Source organism: Schistocerca gregaria, chromosome 6 (genome assembly GCF_023897955.1).
Source record: "Schistocerca gregaria isolate iqSchGreg1 chromosome 6, iqSchGreg1.2, whole genome shotgun sequence".
Classification (NCBI taxonomy): domain Eukaryota; kingdom Metazoa; phylum Arthropoda; class Insecta; order Orthoptera; family Acrididae; genus Schistocerca; species Schistocerca gregaria.
Window position 1 is genome coordinate 127,008,787 of NC_064925.1, and position 12,858 is coordinate 127,021,644.

The 12,858-nt window shown below is 42.6% G+C and overlaps 1 protein-coding gene across 1 annotated transcript in view; it reads right to left on the reverse strand.

Moving 5' to 3' along the window:
- The window catches only part of LOC126278766 (odorant receptor 2a-like), a 78,084-nt gene extending 65,733 nt beyond the window's left edge, over positions 1-12,351 (reverse strand). The window contains exon 1 of the mRNA XM_049979043.1: positions 12,347-12,351. Coding sequence (XP_049835000.1) covers positions 12,347-12,351 — 5 coding nt within the window. The remainder of the gene's footprint in view (positions 1-12,346) is intronic.
- Between the last annotated feature and the right edge of the window lie 507 nt (positions 12,352-12,858).

Genomic DNA, 12,858 nt, shown 5'->3' on the forward strand with positions numbered 1-12,858 from the left:
CGGCACGAGTACAGTGTACATCCACCTTTCGCAGCAATGCAGGCTGCTATTCTCCCATGGAGACGATCGTAGAGATGCTGGATGTAGTCCTGTGGAACGGCTTGCCATGCCATTTCCACCTGGCGCCTCAGTTGGACCAGCGTTCGTGTTGGACGTGCAGACCGCGTGAGACGACGCTTCATCCAGTCACAAACATGCTCAATGGGGGACAGATCCGGAGATCTTGCTGGCCAGGGTAGTTGACTTACACTTTCTAGAGCACGTTGCGTGGCACGGGATACATGCGGACGTGCATTGTCCTGTTGGAACAGCAAGTTCCCTTGCCGGTCTAGGTATGGTAGAAAGATGGGTTCGATGACGGTTTGGATGTACCGTGCACTATTCAGTGTCCCCTCGACGATCACCAGAGGTGTACGGCCAGTGTAGGATATCGCTCCCCACACCATGATGCCGGGTGTTGGCCCTGTGTGCCTCAGTCGTATGCAGTCCTGATTGTGGCGCTCACCTGTACGGTGCCAAACATGCATACGACCATCATTGGCACCAAGGCAGAAGCGACTCTCATCGCTGAAGACGACACGTCTCCATTCGTCCCTCCATTCACGCCTGTCGCGACACCACTGGAGACGGGCTGCACGATGTTGGGGCGTGAGCGGAAGACGGCCTAACGGTGTGCGGGACCGTAGCCCAGCTTCATGGAGACGGTTGCGAATGGTCCTCGCCGATACCCCAGGAGCAAAAGTGTCCCTAATTTGCTCGGAAGTGGCGGTGCGGTCCCCTACGGCACTGCGTAGGATCCTACGGTCTTGGCGTGCATCCGTGCGTCGCTGCGGACCGGTCCCAGGTCGACGGGCACGTGCACCTTCCACCGACCACTGGCGACAACATGGATGTACTGTGGAGACCTCACGCCCCACGTGTTGAGCAATTCGGCGGTACGTCCACCCGGCCTCCCGCATGCCCACTATACGCCCTCGCTCAAAGTCCGTCAACTGCACATACGGTTCACGTCCACGCTGCCGCGGCATGCTACCAGTGTTAAAGACTGCGATGGAGGACCGTATGCCACGGCAAACTGGCTGACACTGACGGCGGCGGTGCACAAATGCTGCGCAGCTAGCGCCATTCGACGGCCAACACCGCGGTTCCTGGCGTGTCCGCTGTGCCGTGCGTGTGATCATTGCTTGTACAGCCCTCTCGCAGTGTCCGGAGCAAGTATGGTGGGTCTGACACACCGGTGTCAATGTTCTTTTTTCCATTTCCAGGAGTGTAGTAGTGGCCGCCCGACTCCACTACCTCTGGACGGGTTTCTCCTTGGCTTCGCCCCCGGTTAGAGACAGTCACCACGGCCCTCCACGAATACCCGGCCAGTCGTGCAGTTCTCAAAATGCTCGTGCCGACCCTCCGGGACATCGCAATCTGTCCTCAGTCAAACTCGACCGCTCGCGCACTTTCCCCATTCTACACCCGGACGTCACGCTCACTGATAGTACATGCACCGTGCGTGTGTCTACCGGAAGTTATTCCTCACCAGGTGACAGCGGTATCACCTAGAAGAGTTTATATCGATAGTAGGTGTCTGGTCATAATGGTTTGGCTGATCAAAAATGGTTCAAATGGCTCTGAGCACTATGGGACTCAACTTTTGAGGTCATCAGTCCCCTAGAACTTAGAACTACTTAAACCTAACTAACCTAAGGACATCACACACATCCATGCCCGAGGCAGGATTCTAACCTGCGACCGTAGCGGTCGCGTGGTTCCAGACCGTAGCGCCTAGAACTGCTCGGCCACACCGGCCGGCGATTGCGGGAAGACACAGGAAAATTTCAGAGAAGAGCAACTCATTTTGTTCTATTGTGAAAAGGGGAAGAAAGTTCACGGATATGATACGCGAGTTGACATGGCAATCATTAAAACAATGGTGTTTCCCGTTTGCCTATCGTAATAAAATGAGAGCTCACACTGGAAGTTTCTGGTGCTCATATATCCGTGGGCGCTAATTTAGTGTGGAAGGGTCAAGAAATTGTCAGATAGCGGTTCGATGACCCTAGGCTAAGCACTTAAGTGTGAACTGCACAGTTTGCATGTAGATGCAAATTTTAATAACTCGATTGATTCCAGGGATTTTTTCTATAGAAGTATGCAATTTCAGGTTGTTGAATCGAAAAGGGCATAGTATTACTTTGCAAACTTTCATCTGATTTCTTTCAGCTGCTTCCACATGGCATCGTCGATAAGGTGGACGAAAAAAATCAAATTTGAAAAATTAAATATTGTAGTATATGCATCAGAACACACATAGAAATGGAATAATTGCAACACGTGAAGATACTGTTACAAAATGTAATGTCTACGATCTATCGAAGCTGTGGAACAACAGAAACTATTTCAGAACGCACAAGCACTTACATCGAATTCAGCTCTTATTTATTACAATGGGCAACATAGAGCAGCTTTTTATGTGGCCCTCTTTATCGCTCTAACTAGAAGAATTACTTCTCGTCTCATTAACTGAAGCAATCATGGGAAGCTATATATACGTTTAGAGACAGTGTTCTTGACCACACACAGATCGCACCATGGCTGTATAACTATTTAGGGATCTAAGCAAAGAGTTTAATATTTCCATCGGCGCGGTAAATACTACAAAGTGGCTTTCGTATTCAAATTAATAATATAAAAGGATATACTTCGCATATTCTAATGAAATGTGTTTATCGCTACGGTACCAGTTTAATATATCTTAAAAACATTCACAGACACCAACCAGTTATCGGAGATACAATGAGCATGCTCTCAAATTCCATTCTTGTGGGGTGATCCGTTAAGGAACTGTCCGAATCAGTTATATAAAAACTTCAATTTTAGAATGTGGCCCACTGTGGAATAAATTTCTACAACACCCATGCCGGAGAATTGTATACGAGAACCTGCTTTCCAGTTATGTACGTCTATGGACGCTTTCCGGATATCCTGCCGTTTCAGGAAGACAATGAACCAGGATACTGCTCACAGACTGCGTCAGAATAGTTTACCGAACGCTCCACCTCCATGCGGATGCTTTTGCGACACACCTCACCCTACCTCAGGACTCTATGTGTACATCCGTGGCTTAATGAAACGAGATATGCGCAGTTAGGACAAAGATGCGACCAGTCCCATTGAGCTATATACCAAATAATTGCGATACGGGATCAGCATGTCTCACCATTTCTTATTGTATCTCGTGGAATCCAAACCACGATCATCTCCAAGACACTGAGACACATACTCAACATAACCATTTTGCTTTAAGTTCTTAAGTAGTGTTCAAAACTGATTTCCTACCAGCGTCGTCAAAAAGATAGATCTTCAAAGACACAAAAAAACCTTGACTTTCTGAACGGAATTGGTTAGTCTACTTTGCTTTTAAATGTTACCCGAATGGAAATGTTCTTCTCTTTTAAGCTCTGTAATTGCAAAAGGAAATCAGTTTTACTAACCCCTTGATAATTTATGCATGGGGATTGTTTGGAAAAGACAGTGTAGACCGTAGTTATTTGCTCTTTAAACACTATCATTTTACACTGTTCAGCATCACACACTGTGTTTCAGAAAGTATAGCAACACATTAACAAAGGATCGCGTGTTTTCGTTGGATGTGGCATGTAGGAGAAATGTATGCTGCGTTCACTAAACCAGCAACCGTTATGAGTATATTGACTATAATGTGTGTTCCGTATATGTACATTCAGTTGCTTTAACAATGGTTTACAAGACTCTTTGAAGCCAGAGCCATGCTACAAATATTGCCATGCTAGAAATATTCAAATGGCTGTGGGAGGAAAACACTGTCAAAAGCTTTTATGAAAAATGACTGTAGTAGCCTAGCATTTCTCGACCATTGCAACCGAACCACGAGCTGGGGAACTAGTCACCCTCGATCGCTACCTCCTACTTTCTTTCCTTTCGCCGTATTTCTTTCTCAGGTTCTTGTCTCGATCATGTAGCTCGTGGTAAGAGACTTCTGAGCATTACTTATTATTGTTGTACACAAATTTTATTCTGTCTTGAAAGAGCATACACGTATAATTCCCTGTGTGTCTACCTGCACTGCCTCAACCTAAGGTGAGAACTTTCATTCTGAGTCTGATGTAAGTCATTCTGTGTAACATATTTTTTTAGAGTTGGAAGAAAAACAGCTAAGTTGCACATGGTCAATAAAATCATCCACACAGCCAGTACGGTAGATTTGATTCACGATTCTACGTAAACAATCATAAATCTTATCAGCAACTTTCTCTTCATGCCTGTGATTTTCTCTGTACCTTAACAGACGACCTTGGATTTTTTTATGTCTAAATTGATCCTAAGGTTTTTCCTCAGGAGCTGAACTTCCTGATTCACGGTGTTTTTATTTGAGGCCTGCCTTTAGTTAACATAATTTCAGATGCATAAAGTACTGCTGTTTAGTGACTATGTTGTAATACATATTTTCAACTTTTGTAGAAGTTTTTTATCACACCTGTTACAAGTGTATTTGTAAGCGAGTTGTAATTTTGGTGCTGTTTATTTGTTATCATCTCAATTGTGCCTGCCAGTTATATAATCTCACCTAAATTGTTGAACATGGGCACCTGAGAGATATTCCCCAATCTGTTATTTATATGTTGTTTGTTGAATTGCGATCTCCTTCCTTCGGTGTACTGCGTCTTTTCATATGAAATTGTCAGTACGGTTTTTCGAGAAGTTCCACACAGTTTCTCTGGATACTGAATGTCTTGTCTATTGTACGGGAGGATTGTAACATCATCAGAAAATCCGAAGAAACGAAGAAGTACTGTGTTTTAGAGACTTGTCACAATAATTATACTGTTAATTAATGTTTCTTTGTACAATCTTTTTTTCCAGAGCTGATTTGTAACCAGAACAAGTCATCTAACTGTCTGATCGCTGCCTTTATATCGAACGGTACAGAAACATGTCCCAAAAATTGTGTCACTTAAGGTTTGTTTGTTCTGTATCCCAATTTTATAAAATTATTAACAATTTCTGTAGTATATTAAACACCGTCTCTTTATGGAACGATACGATTTTCGTAAGTCAATAAGTATAATTACTGTTTGTTTCATTTTGCACATTCGGCAAATGGCACTAATGCTTCGAATTTGTTCTACAAGCGATCTGCTTTTTCAAAAGCTTGTATGGTAATTTTCAGTTAAGTGATCTCTACGTATTTCTAATATTTTCAGCCGAGTGACAGGAAATTTCTCTACAGTTGTTCACTCACAATATTTCCCGTTTCTTGTAAACTGGGTGAACTGAATTATTTAAGAGTTTTCTGTATGTTCCACGTGTCTAGCTATGTTCCTTGAAGAGTTTGGACTAGCTTCTGGCTACGTGATTCACCAGCCAGTGTGCTCTCTGAAATGAGAAACACGTCTCTCTTTTCTCTCCACCCAAGAGTGGATATTCGCACGTTACTCGATTTGTATTAGAACTATTTAGCGTATCTTTTATAAACCTGTAGGAAAGGGTCGGAGGAGGATTAATTACTTGATACGGATTTTAATCCGCAGAGTAATGTAACGTACTTTATGTGCTAGTCTAGACATCGTAGCCACTTGGCCAGTATTTTCGGAAGGCGTCCGAATTTATGGTGGGATTCTCCACAGGCAGCCTTAGGAGGTTTGTGGTTTTTCCCCCAATCCTAACAACGTGTGGGACGCAGGAAGGTTATCACTACGTGACGTATTCAGAGGGATTCTCGAAACCTCACAGAAACTTTTCTTGTCGTTAGTTTGTCAAATTACTTTGGAAGTGGATGGGCCTATTAGGCGGTACACTAAGTGAAGGTGTTTTATTAGCTGTAGCGCTGGTGCCACAGTGAGCATGTCGGCGGGAGAGAAATATACAAATCTCTGCGTAACTACAACGTTGATTGACTAAGGACCATGAATGTTTCCAAGGTGTTGGGAATGGCTCAGGAAATTCTAACGGTTGCGCAATAGCTTATTTTCTAAGGTCACGTTCACTGCCAGCCGAGGTGGCCGAACAGTTCTAGCCGCTACAGTCTGCAGCCGCGTGACCGCTACGGTCGTATGTTCGAATCCTGCCTCAGTTATGGATGTGTGTGGTGTCCTTAGGTTACTCTGAGTATACAACATATTATCCACAACGTTCCCTAAAGTGCCTCCGGCTACAACTAAGTAAACGGTGCTCGCAAAGTGTTGCAGAGATCTTTTCAAACATCGCAACACTTACCCGAGTAAGTGTCGGGAGAGATTAGAGGAAAAATTTTTGGAAATTTGCTGTAAGTTCTATGGGACCAAACTGCTGAGATCATCGGTCCCTAAGCTTACACACTACTTAATCTAACTTAAACTAATTTACGCTAAGACAACACAAACACCCATGCCCTGGGAGGACTCGAACCATCGACGGGGGCCACGCGAACCGTGACATTACGTCTCTGACCACGCGGCTACCCCGAGCGGCAGATTAGAGGAAAACTATATTTTTGAGCAGTACTGAAAGCAGTGACCGAGCTTGTATTTACATTTCTACTTCCAATTTCATTAAAGGTGAGTGCATATAGCACAAAAAGTATGCTGTCGTCGACGGCGAATGTTCATTAGAGACAAGGGTATCGTCAGGAGTGACCCAGGAAAATGTGACTGGTCAACTGTAATTCTACATATACATAAATAATTTGGCGGACAGAGTGGGAAGCAATCTGTGTTTGTTTGATGATGGTGCTGTGCTGTACGGTAACGTATCGAAGTTGACTCACTGTAGGAAGATACAAGACGACTTAGACAGAATTTCTAGTTGGTGCAATGAATGGCAGCTAGCTCTAAGTGTAGAAAAATGTAAGTTAATGCGGATGAGTAGAAGAACAAATCTGTAATGTTCGCTTTCAGTTTTACTAGTGTTCTCCTTGATACAGTCAAGTAGTTTAAATATCTGGCCATAACGCTGCAAAAATATATGAAGTGGAACGATTATGTGAGAATTTTGATTGGGAAGCCGAATGGTCGACTTCGGTTTATTGGGAGTATTTTAGGGAGGATCGTAAAAGAGACCGCAGAAGGACGCTGATACGACCTATTCTTGAGTATTTGCTCGATTGTTTGGGATCCGTACCATATCCTACCGAAGGAAGACATCGAAGCAATTTAGAGGCGGGGTTCTAGATTTGTCACCGGCAAGTTCAAATGTAAACAAAAAAAATGTTTAGGAGAGGAACTAAAATTCAAGGTGAGAGAATATCAATGATACGGTTCGCTGATGACATTGCTATCTGACGGTGCTATCCTCAGTGAAAGTGAAGAAGAATTACATGATCAGCTGAATGGAATGAACAGTGTAATGAGTACAGAGTATGGACTGAAAGTACATCGAAGAAAGACGAGAGTAACGAGAAGTAGTAGAAATGAGAACAGCGAGAAACTTAACATCAGGATTGATGGTCATGAAGTATGTGAAGTTAAGGAATTCTACTACCTAGGCAGCAAAATGACCCAATCATGGACGGAGCAAGGAGGACATCGGAAGCAGACTAGCAATGGCAAAAAGATCATTCGTGACCAAGAAAAGTCTACTAGTTTCAAACATTGGCGTTAATTTGAAGAAGAAATTTCTGAGAACGTACGTCTGGAATAAACTATTGTAAGGTAGTGAAACACGGGCTGTGGGAAAACCATAACAGAAGAGAGTCTAAGCATTTTAGATGTGGTGATACAGACGGATGTTGGAAATTCGATGCACTGGTAAGGTAAGGAATGAGAAGGTTCTGCGCAGAATCGGAGATGAAAGGAATACGTGGAAAACACTGATAAGGAGAAGGGACGGGTGATGGGACATCTGTTAAGACACGAGGGACTGACTTCCATGGTTCTAGAGGGATCTGTAGGGGGCAAAAAATTGTAGATGATGACAAACACTGGAATACATCCGGCAAATAACTGAGGACTTAGGTTGCAAGTTCTATTCTGAGATGAAGAGGTTAGCACAGGACAGGAATTCGTGGCGGGCCGCATCAAACCAGCCAGAAGACTGATGACCCCTCCCCCCCCCCCCCCTCAAAAAAAAAAAGATAAGCAAGTTAGAACAACATGTGTTACGGAGTTGCTGTGGGAAATCAAATGGTAATCGTTGGAGGAAAGGCGACGTACTTTTCGAGAAAAATCTTGAGAACATTTAGAGTACTGGCATTTCATGCTGACTGCCGAACGATTCTACTGCCGCCAACATACATTGCGCGTAAGGACAACGAATATAAGATTGAAGATATTAGGGCTCATAGGGAGACATATGGATAGACGTTTTCCCCTCGCCCTATTTGCGAATGTAACTGGAAAGGAACGGACTAGTAGTGCTAAAGCGTACCATTCACAGCTTACCGTACAGTGTCTTGCGGAGTATCTATGTAGATGTGTAGATGTAGATGTACGAATCAGCCAGGAAACAGACCTTTGAAATGGTATCTTTCGGACGGATCAGAGGTGTGTTTGAGGAACGTCAGATGTAAAGCTATTGCAAATTACAGACACTTAATTTCAATTAAATGAGGTCATGTTTGGAATGGAATTTAATTTTTACAAGGTTACTGAGCTTCCATTGGCAAGTATCTCTGCCGGATGACTAGTCTGACGTTGCGAAATATACAAGCCTTTCTCGTGAATCAGTCTATCTTTTAGTGAAAACCGTATGGATCAGATGGCTCTGAGCACTATGGGATTTAACTTCTGAGGTTATCAGTCCCCTAGAACTTAGAAATACTTAAATCTAAGGACATCACACACATCCATACCCGAGGCAGTATTCGAACCTGCGAACGTAGCGATCGCGTGGTTCCAGACTGTAGCGCCTAGAACCGCTCGGCCACCGCGGCCGGCTTGAAAACCGTATCAAAATCCATAAAGTAATTCCTGACATCAGACTTCATACAGGGAGATAATCGCGGTGGCATACTTAAATTTTGTAATTCGTACTCGTAAAACACGAAAGAAATTCTGCGAGGATATCTGTCTCACTGTAGAATCATTTCAAATAAAATTTCGATGTAGTACGTATTTCATCGACATTTGTTACATTCAGCTACATTTACATTTTGTAGGAAGGATAAAATACGAAGACTTTTTCTTTTTTTTTTTTTTTCAAGGTCCGATCGCGAAATTACAAGGACAGTAAAAACTTAAGAGCCTTGCGCAGATGTATTTCGCAGTGTCTCTACTATGCCCATATATCATGCCAAGACGCACTTTACAGTCCTGAGAACGTAAAAATGTACAGAACAACAGAATCTCTCACCATGTGTCCAGTGCATGCTGTCATTCGATTTCTTAATGATGAGGATCTACGCCTGATTTCATGCAGCTCTATACCATAACTGTTATGAGTGACAGCAAAGTGCGGCAACTTTGAAGCAGGGCGTACAGACGTTCATGATAGAGACGGCCAGGGAAGCAAACAGGCGTCAACCGATGGTCTTGTTCAACGAGTGGAACAGGCGGATCGAAAAAATCATCTAGGAAGTGCAATTCAGAACAAGTGAAGAGGAATTGTTGTCACCACACATAGTCTTTCTTCATGACAGTACTGGGCCACATATTGCAGCTGCAACAAAGACATTCCTCTGGCGTTTGCGATAGGAAGCGTTTAGTCACCTACCGTAGAGCCTCGATTTGGCGCCCTCTGATTTTCGGCAGTTTACTCACGTAAGCCGCTAGCTATGCTGTCGCCTCACTATGCTCTCTCCTCACACCACGAACTGCAGACCAGGGCAGAGAATTGGCGAATAGCACAGGCGGCTGCCCTCTATGAAGAGGGTATTTGAAAGTGGGTACCACGCTATGGCAAATGCGTGTAATCAGAATAATAGCAGGAGCCCAACCAATATCATCTTGCAGACATTTATTTAAGGAACTCGGGATATTCACAGAACCTTCGCAATACATATATCCACTTATGAAATGTGTCATTAATAACCCATCCCAATTCAGAAATATTAGGGAAGCGCATAGCTACAACACTAGAAGAAAGGATGATATTCACTATTCTGTATTAAATCTCACTTTGGCACAGAAAGGGATGAATTACGCTGCCACAAAAATATTTGTTCATTTGCCAAGTCTGACACATAGTCAGCCAACATTTAAAATCAAATTAAAAGAACTTCTGAATGACAACTCCTTCCACTCAATAGATGAATTCTTAGATATAAAGTAGTAACTGTAAAAAATTAATTAATTAATTAATTAATTAATTAATTTGTGTAAAGAAAACTTATGTTAAAGTGACACGTTCCACATCATTACGAAGTGTCATATTCATGATCTATGGAACAGGGATTAATGTATGTATGTATATATGTATGTATGGGATGTATGTATGTATGTCCATTCGGGCTGGCGGCTACGTAGAAAAGTAGCTGAATGGTCTAGCTAAATATTGCAAATAAAACATTTTTGATTTTCACTGTGTTTTTCACTTCGCGATCTCTCCGACCTTGAATACAAATAGCCCTCGTAAAACTGGCCAAGAAAATGTTTCATTCACCTTAAGACAGCCAACAAAACTTACATAAAAATGTAGAAACATTGCTGATATGGACGGAATATTTTTAATTATTTGTAAGTCGCTGGATATGAGACGACTGATTTATTGATGCCTCGTATCCAGTGAATTAATATAAAAAATATTAAATGTCCATATCAGCACTGTTTCTCCATTTTAATTCATAAATCGGGAGGATACCTCTCGGATGACACTCTTACACCTTGCAGAATCTTACATCATGCACATCCAGATTTTTTCCTGGCCTGTTTTAATTTTGCTCATAGTGTATGAAGATTTAGACCCTCAGCCAGCGACCCACTAACGTCAGGTAGTATTTGAGGTACAGTTTCCTTCTAAATATGAAATAAATATTTAAGTATCTCAAATGAATTTCCAGTAGCCGAAAAACAACAAGGATTTAGTGGCATTTCATTCTGGATACTTCTTTCTTTTATTTTATACAAATGATGCAACTGCATCCGCCAGAATGTCAAAATCAGAGGTTGATTTCCGCTATCTGGAAACATGTGTCACTTTCCAAATTCAGTTGTCGTCGCAGATTTTTCCCAGCAGTTCTATAGGTTGGTTTCGTTCTGTACCGACGATGTGTACCCCATGTTCGCTGTTTGCTCAAAATTTTAGCGCGTTAATAATGCCGCGTTAAGTGTAAGTGCACCATCCTCGTTTCTAGAAATACACTAACGGAAGAGAAATTGCGTTGTAGACGACACGAATTCAGGAGAAATGTTTGTTGTCGTTGTGGACAGAGACTTTTAATAAGAAACTCAGCTGCAACACACGTCGCAACGAGCGCAGGAAACACGTATGCATAACAAAATGTTTCCGCTGGGAACGTGACGCGGCTTAAGAGTAGGAGCGAATGGACTAAAGAACGAATTGTTAAAACCAAGCTTGAAACAACAGATGGACCACTTTTTTTCTAATGCGCAGTGAAAATCATAGTAAACTCAAATGGCTAACTGTCTCTCTTTCGAACCATTATTTAATTCCCATATCATACAATGGAACCTAATATTTCGTAATTAAATTTGGTTCGTCGGCTGATAAACGAAAACAAATCAAATTATATTTATTTTTCTTAGACTTACGTAACAAACTGAGAGTTCTGCATTTCTATGCTACTCTAGGAAAATGTAAGAGACGCAGTTGTTGTTACGTAAATGGTTATGAATAATCAGAGATTACCTGCGCTCCACGTTAATTCGTTTGAGATACTGCGGTAATTTCCTGCCGCGAACGCTGTCGTTACCGTAATACCTGTAGTCAGGCCCTGGTCGTTGCGCTGCCGACTCGTAGCAATCTGACAGTCTGTTATTTAGTCATTACGCCGTTTTTATTGCCTCAAATATGTGAGACACTGAATGGCATGTTTCGGAGATTCAGAAACTAATTTTGAAAGTTACGTGAACTCTTCCTAGAGTCGCGCGGACTGTTGGCCCCCACGGAAGGAAATATCACGCAGTTCAGTAAATAATTGACGCGGGAAAGTGGCGCGTTTCGAGTGTGGCTCGTGAATAATTTACGTGAGGATGGCGCCTTGCACTGCTTTCGAAACTGTGTCACATTCGACGTAACAGCGATCTTTATTTGTTTCAGATTGAGTTAGTCATGCGGAAACGATGTGGGATATAGAGACATTCAGAGGTTGATGAGTTCTGCGTTATGACAGTTCATTGGATAGTTTATCACAGCCATGGTTTCAACGACACAGAATGAAACACTGCGAAAGTGAAGAGAGTGCAAACGAATATGAGAGTAGGCGAATCGGCATGCCACTTACGTCATATTGACGTAAGTCGTCCGTAATTTTCCAAACCAGTTCAGGAGAAAATTTGGCTGACTTCTTAAGCAGTATAATTCCAGAATATAGTCCATAATCAGCGTTTTCTCCAAAATCTGTCCGGCGTGAATACTGAAGTGTCATGTTAGCATAGAGCTCACAAATATTCCAAAAACAGTATTAAAGATTTCGAAACAAGGTTTTCGACCATTGATCGTATGCCGAGGGTCGGGTATGTTTCTGGGTCATTAACCCTTAACAATAGTTTCTTCACTGGGATAACGAAACAACTATGGTGAAAAAGAGTAGCATGTACTTTGTTTATATACACTCCTGGAAATTGAAATAAGAACACCGTGAATTCATTGTCCCGGGAAGGGGAAACTTTATTGACACATTCCTGGAGTCAGATACATCACATGATCACAGTGACAGAACCACAGGCACATAGACACAGGCAACAGAGCATGCACAATGTCGGCACTAGTACAGTGTATATCCACCTTTCGCAG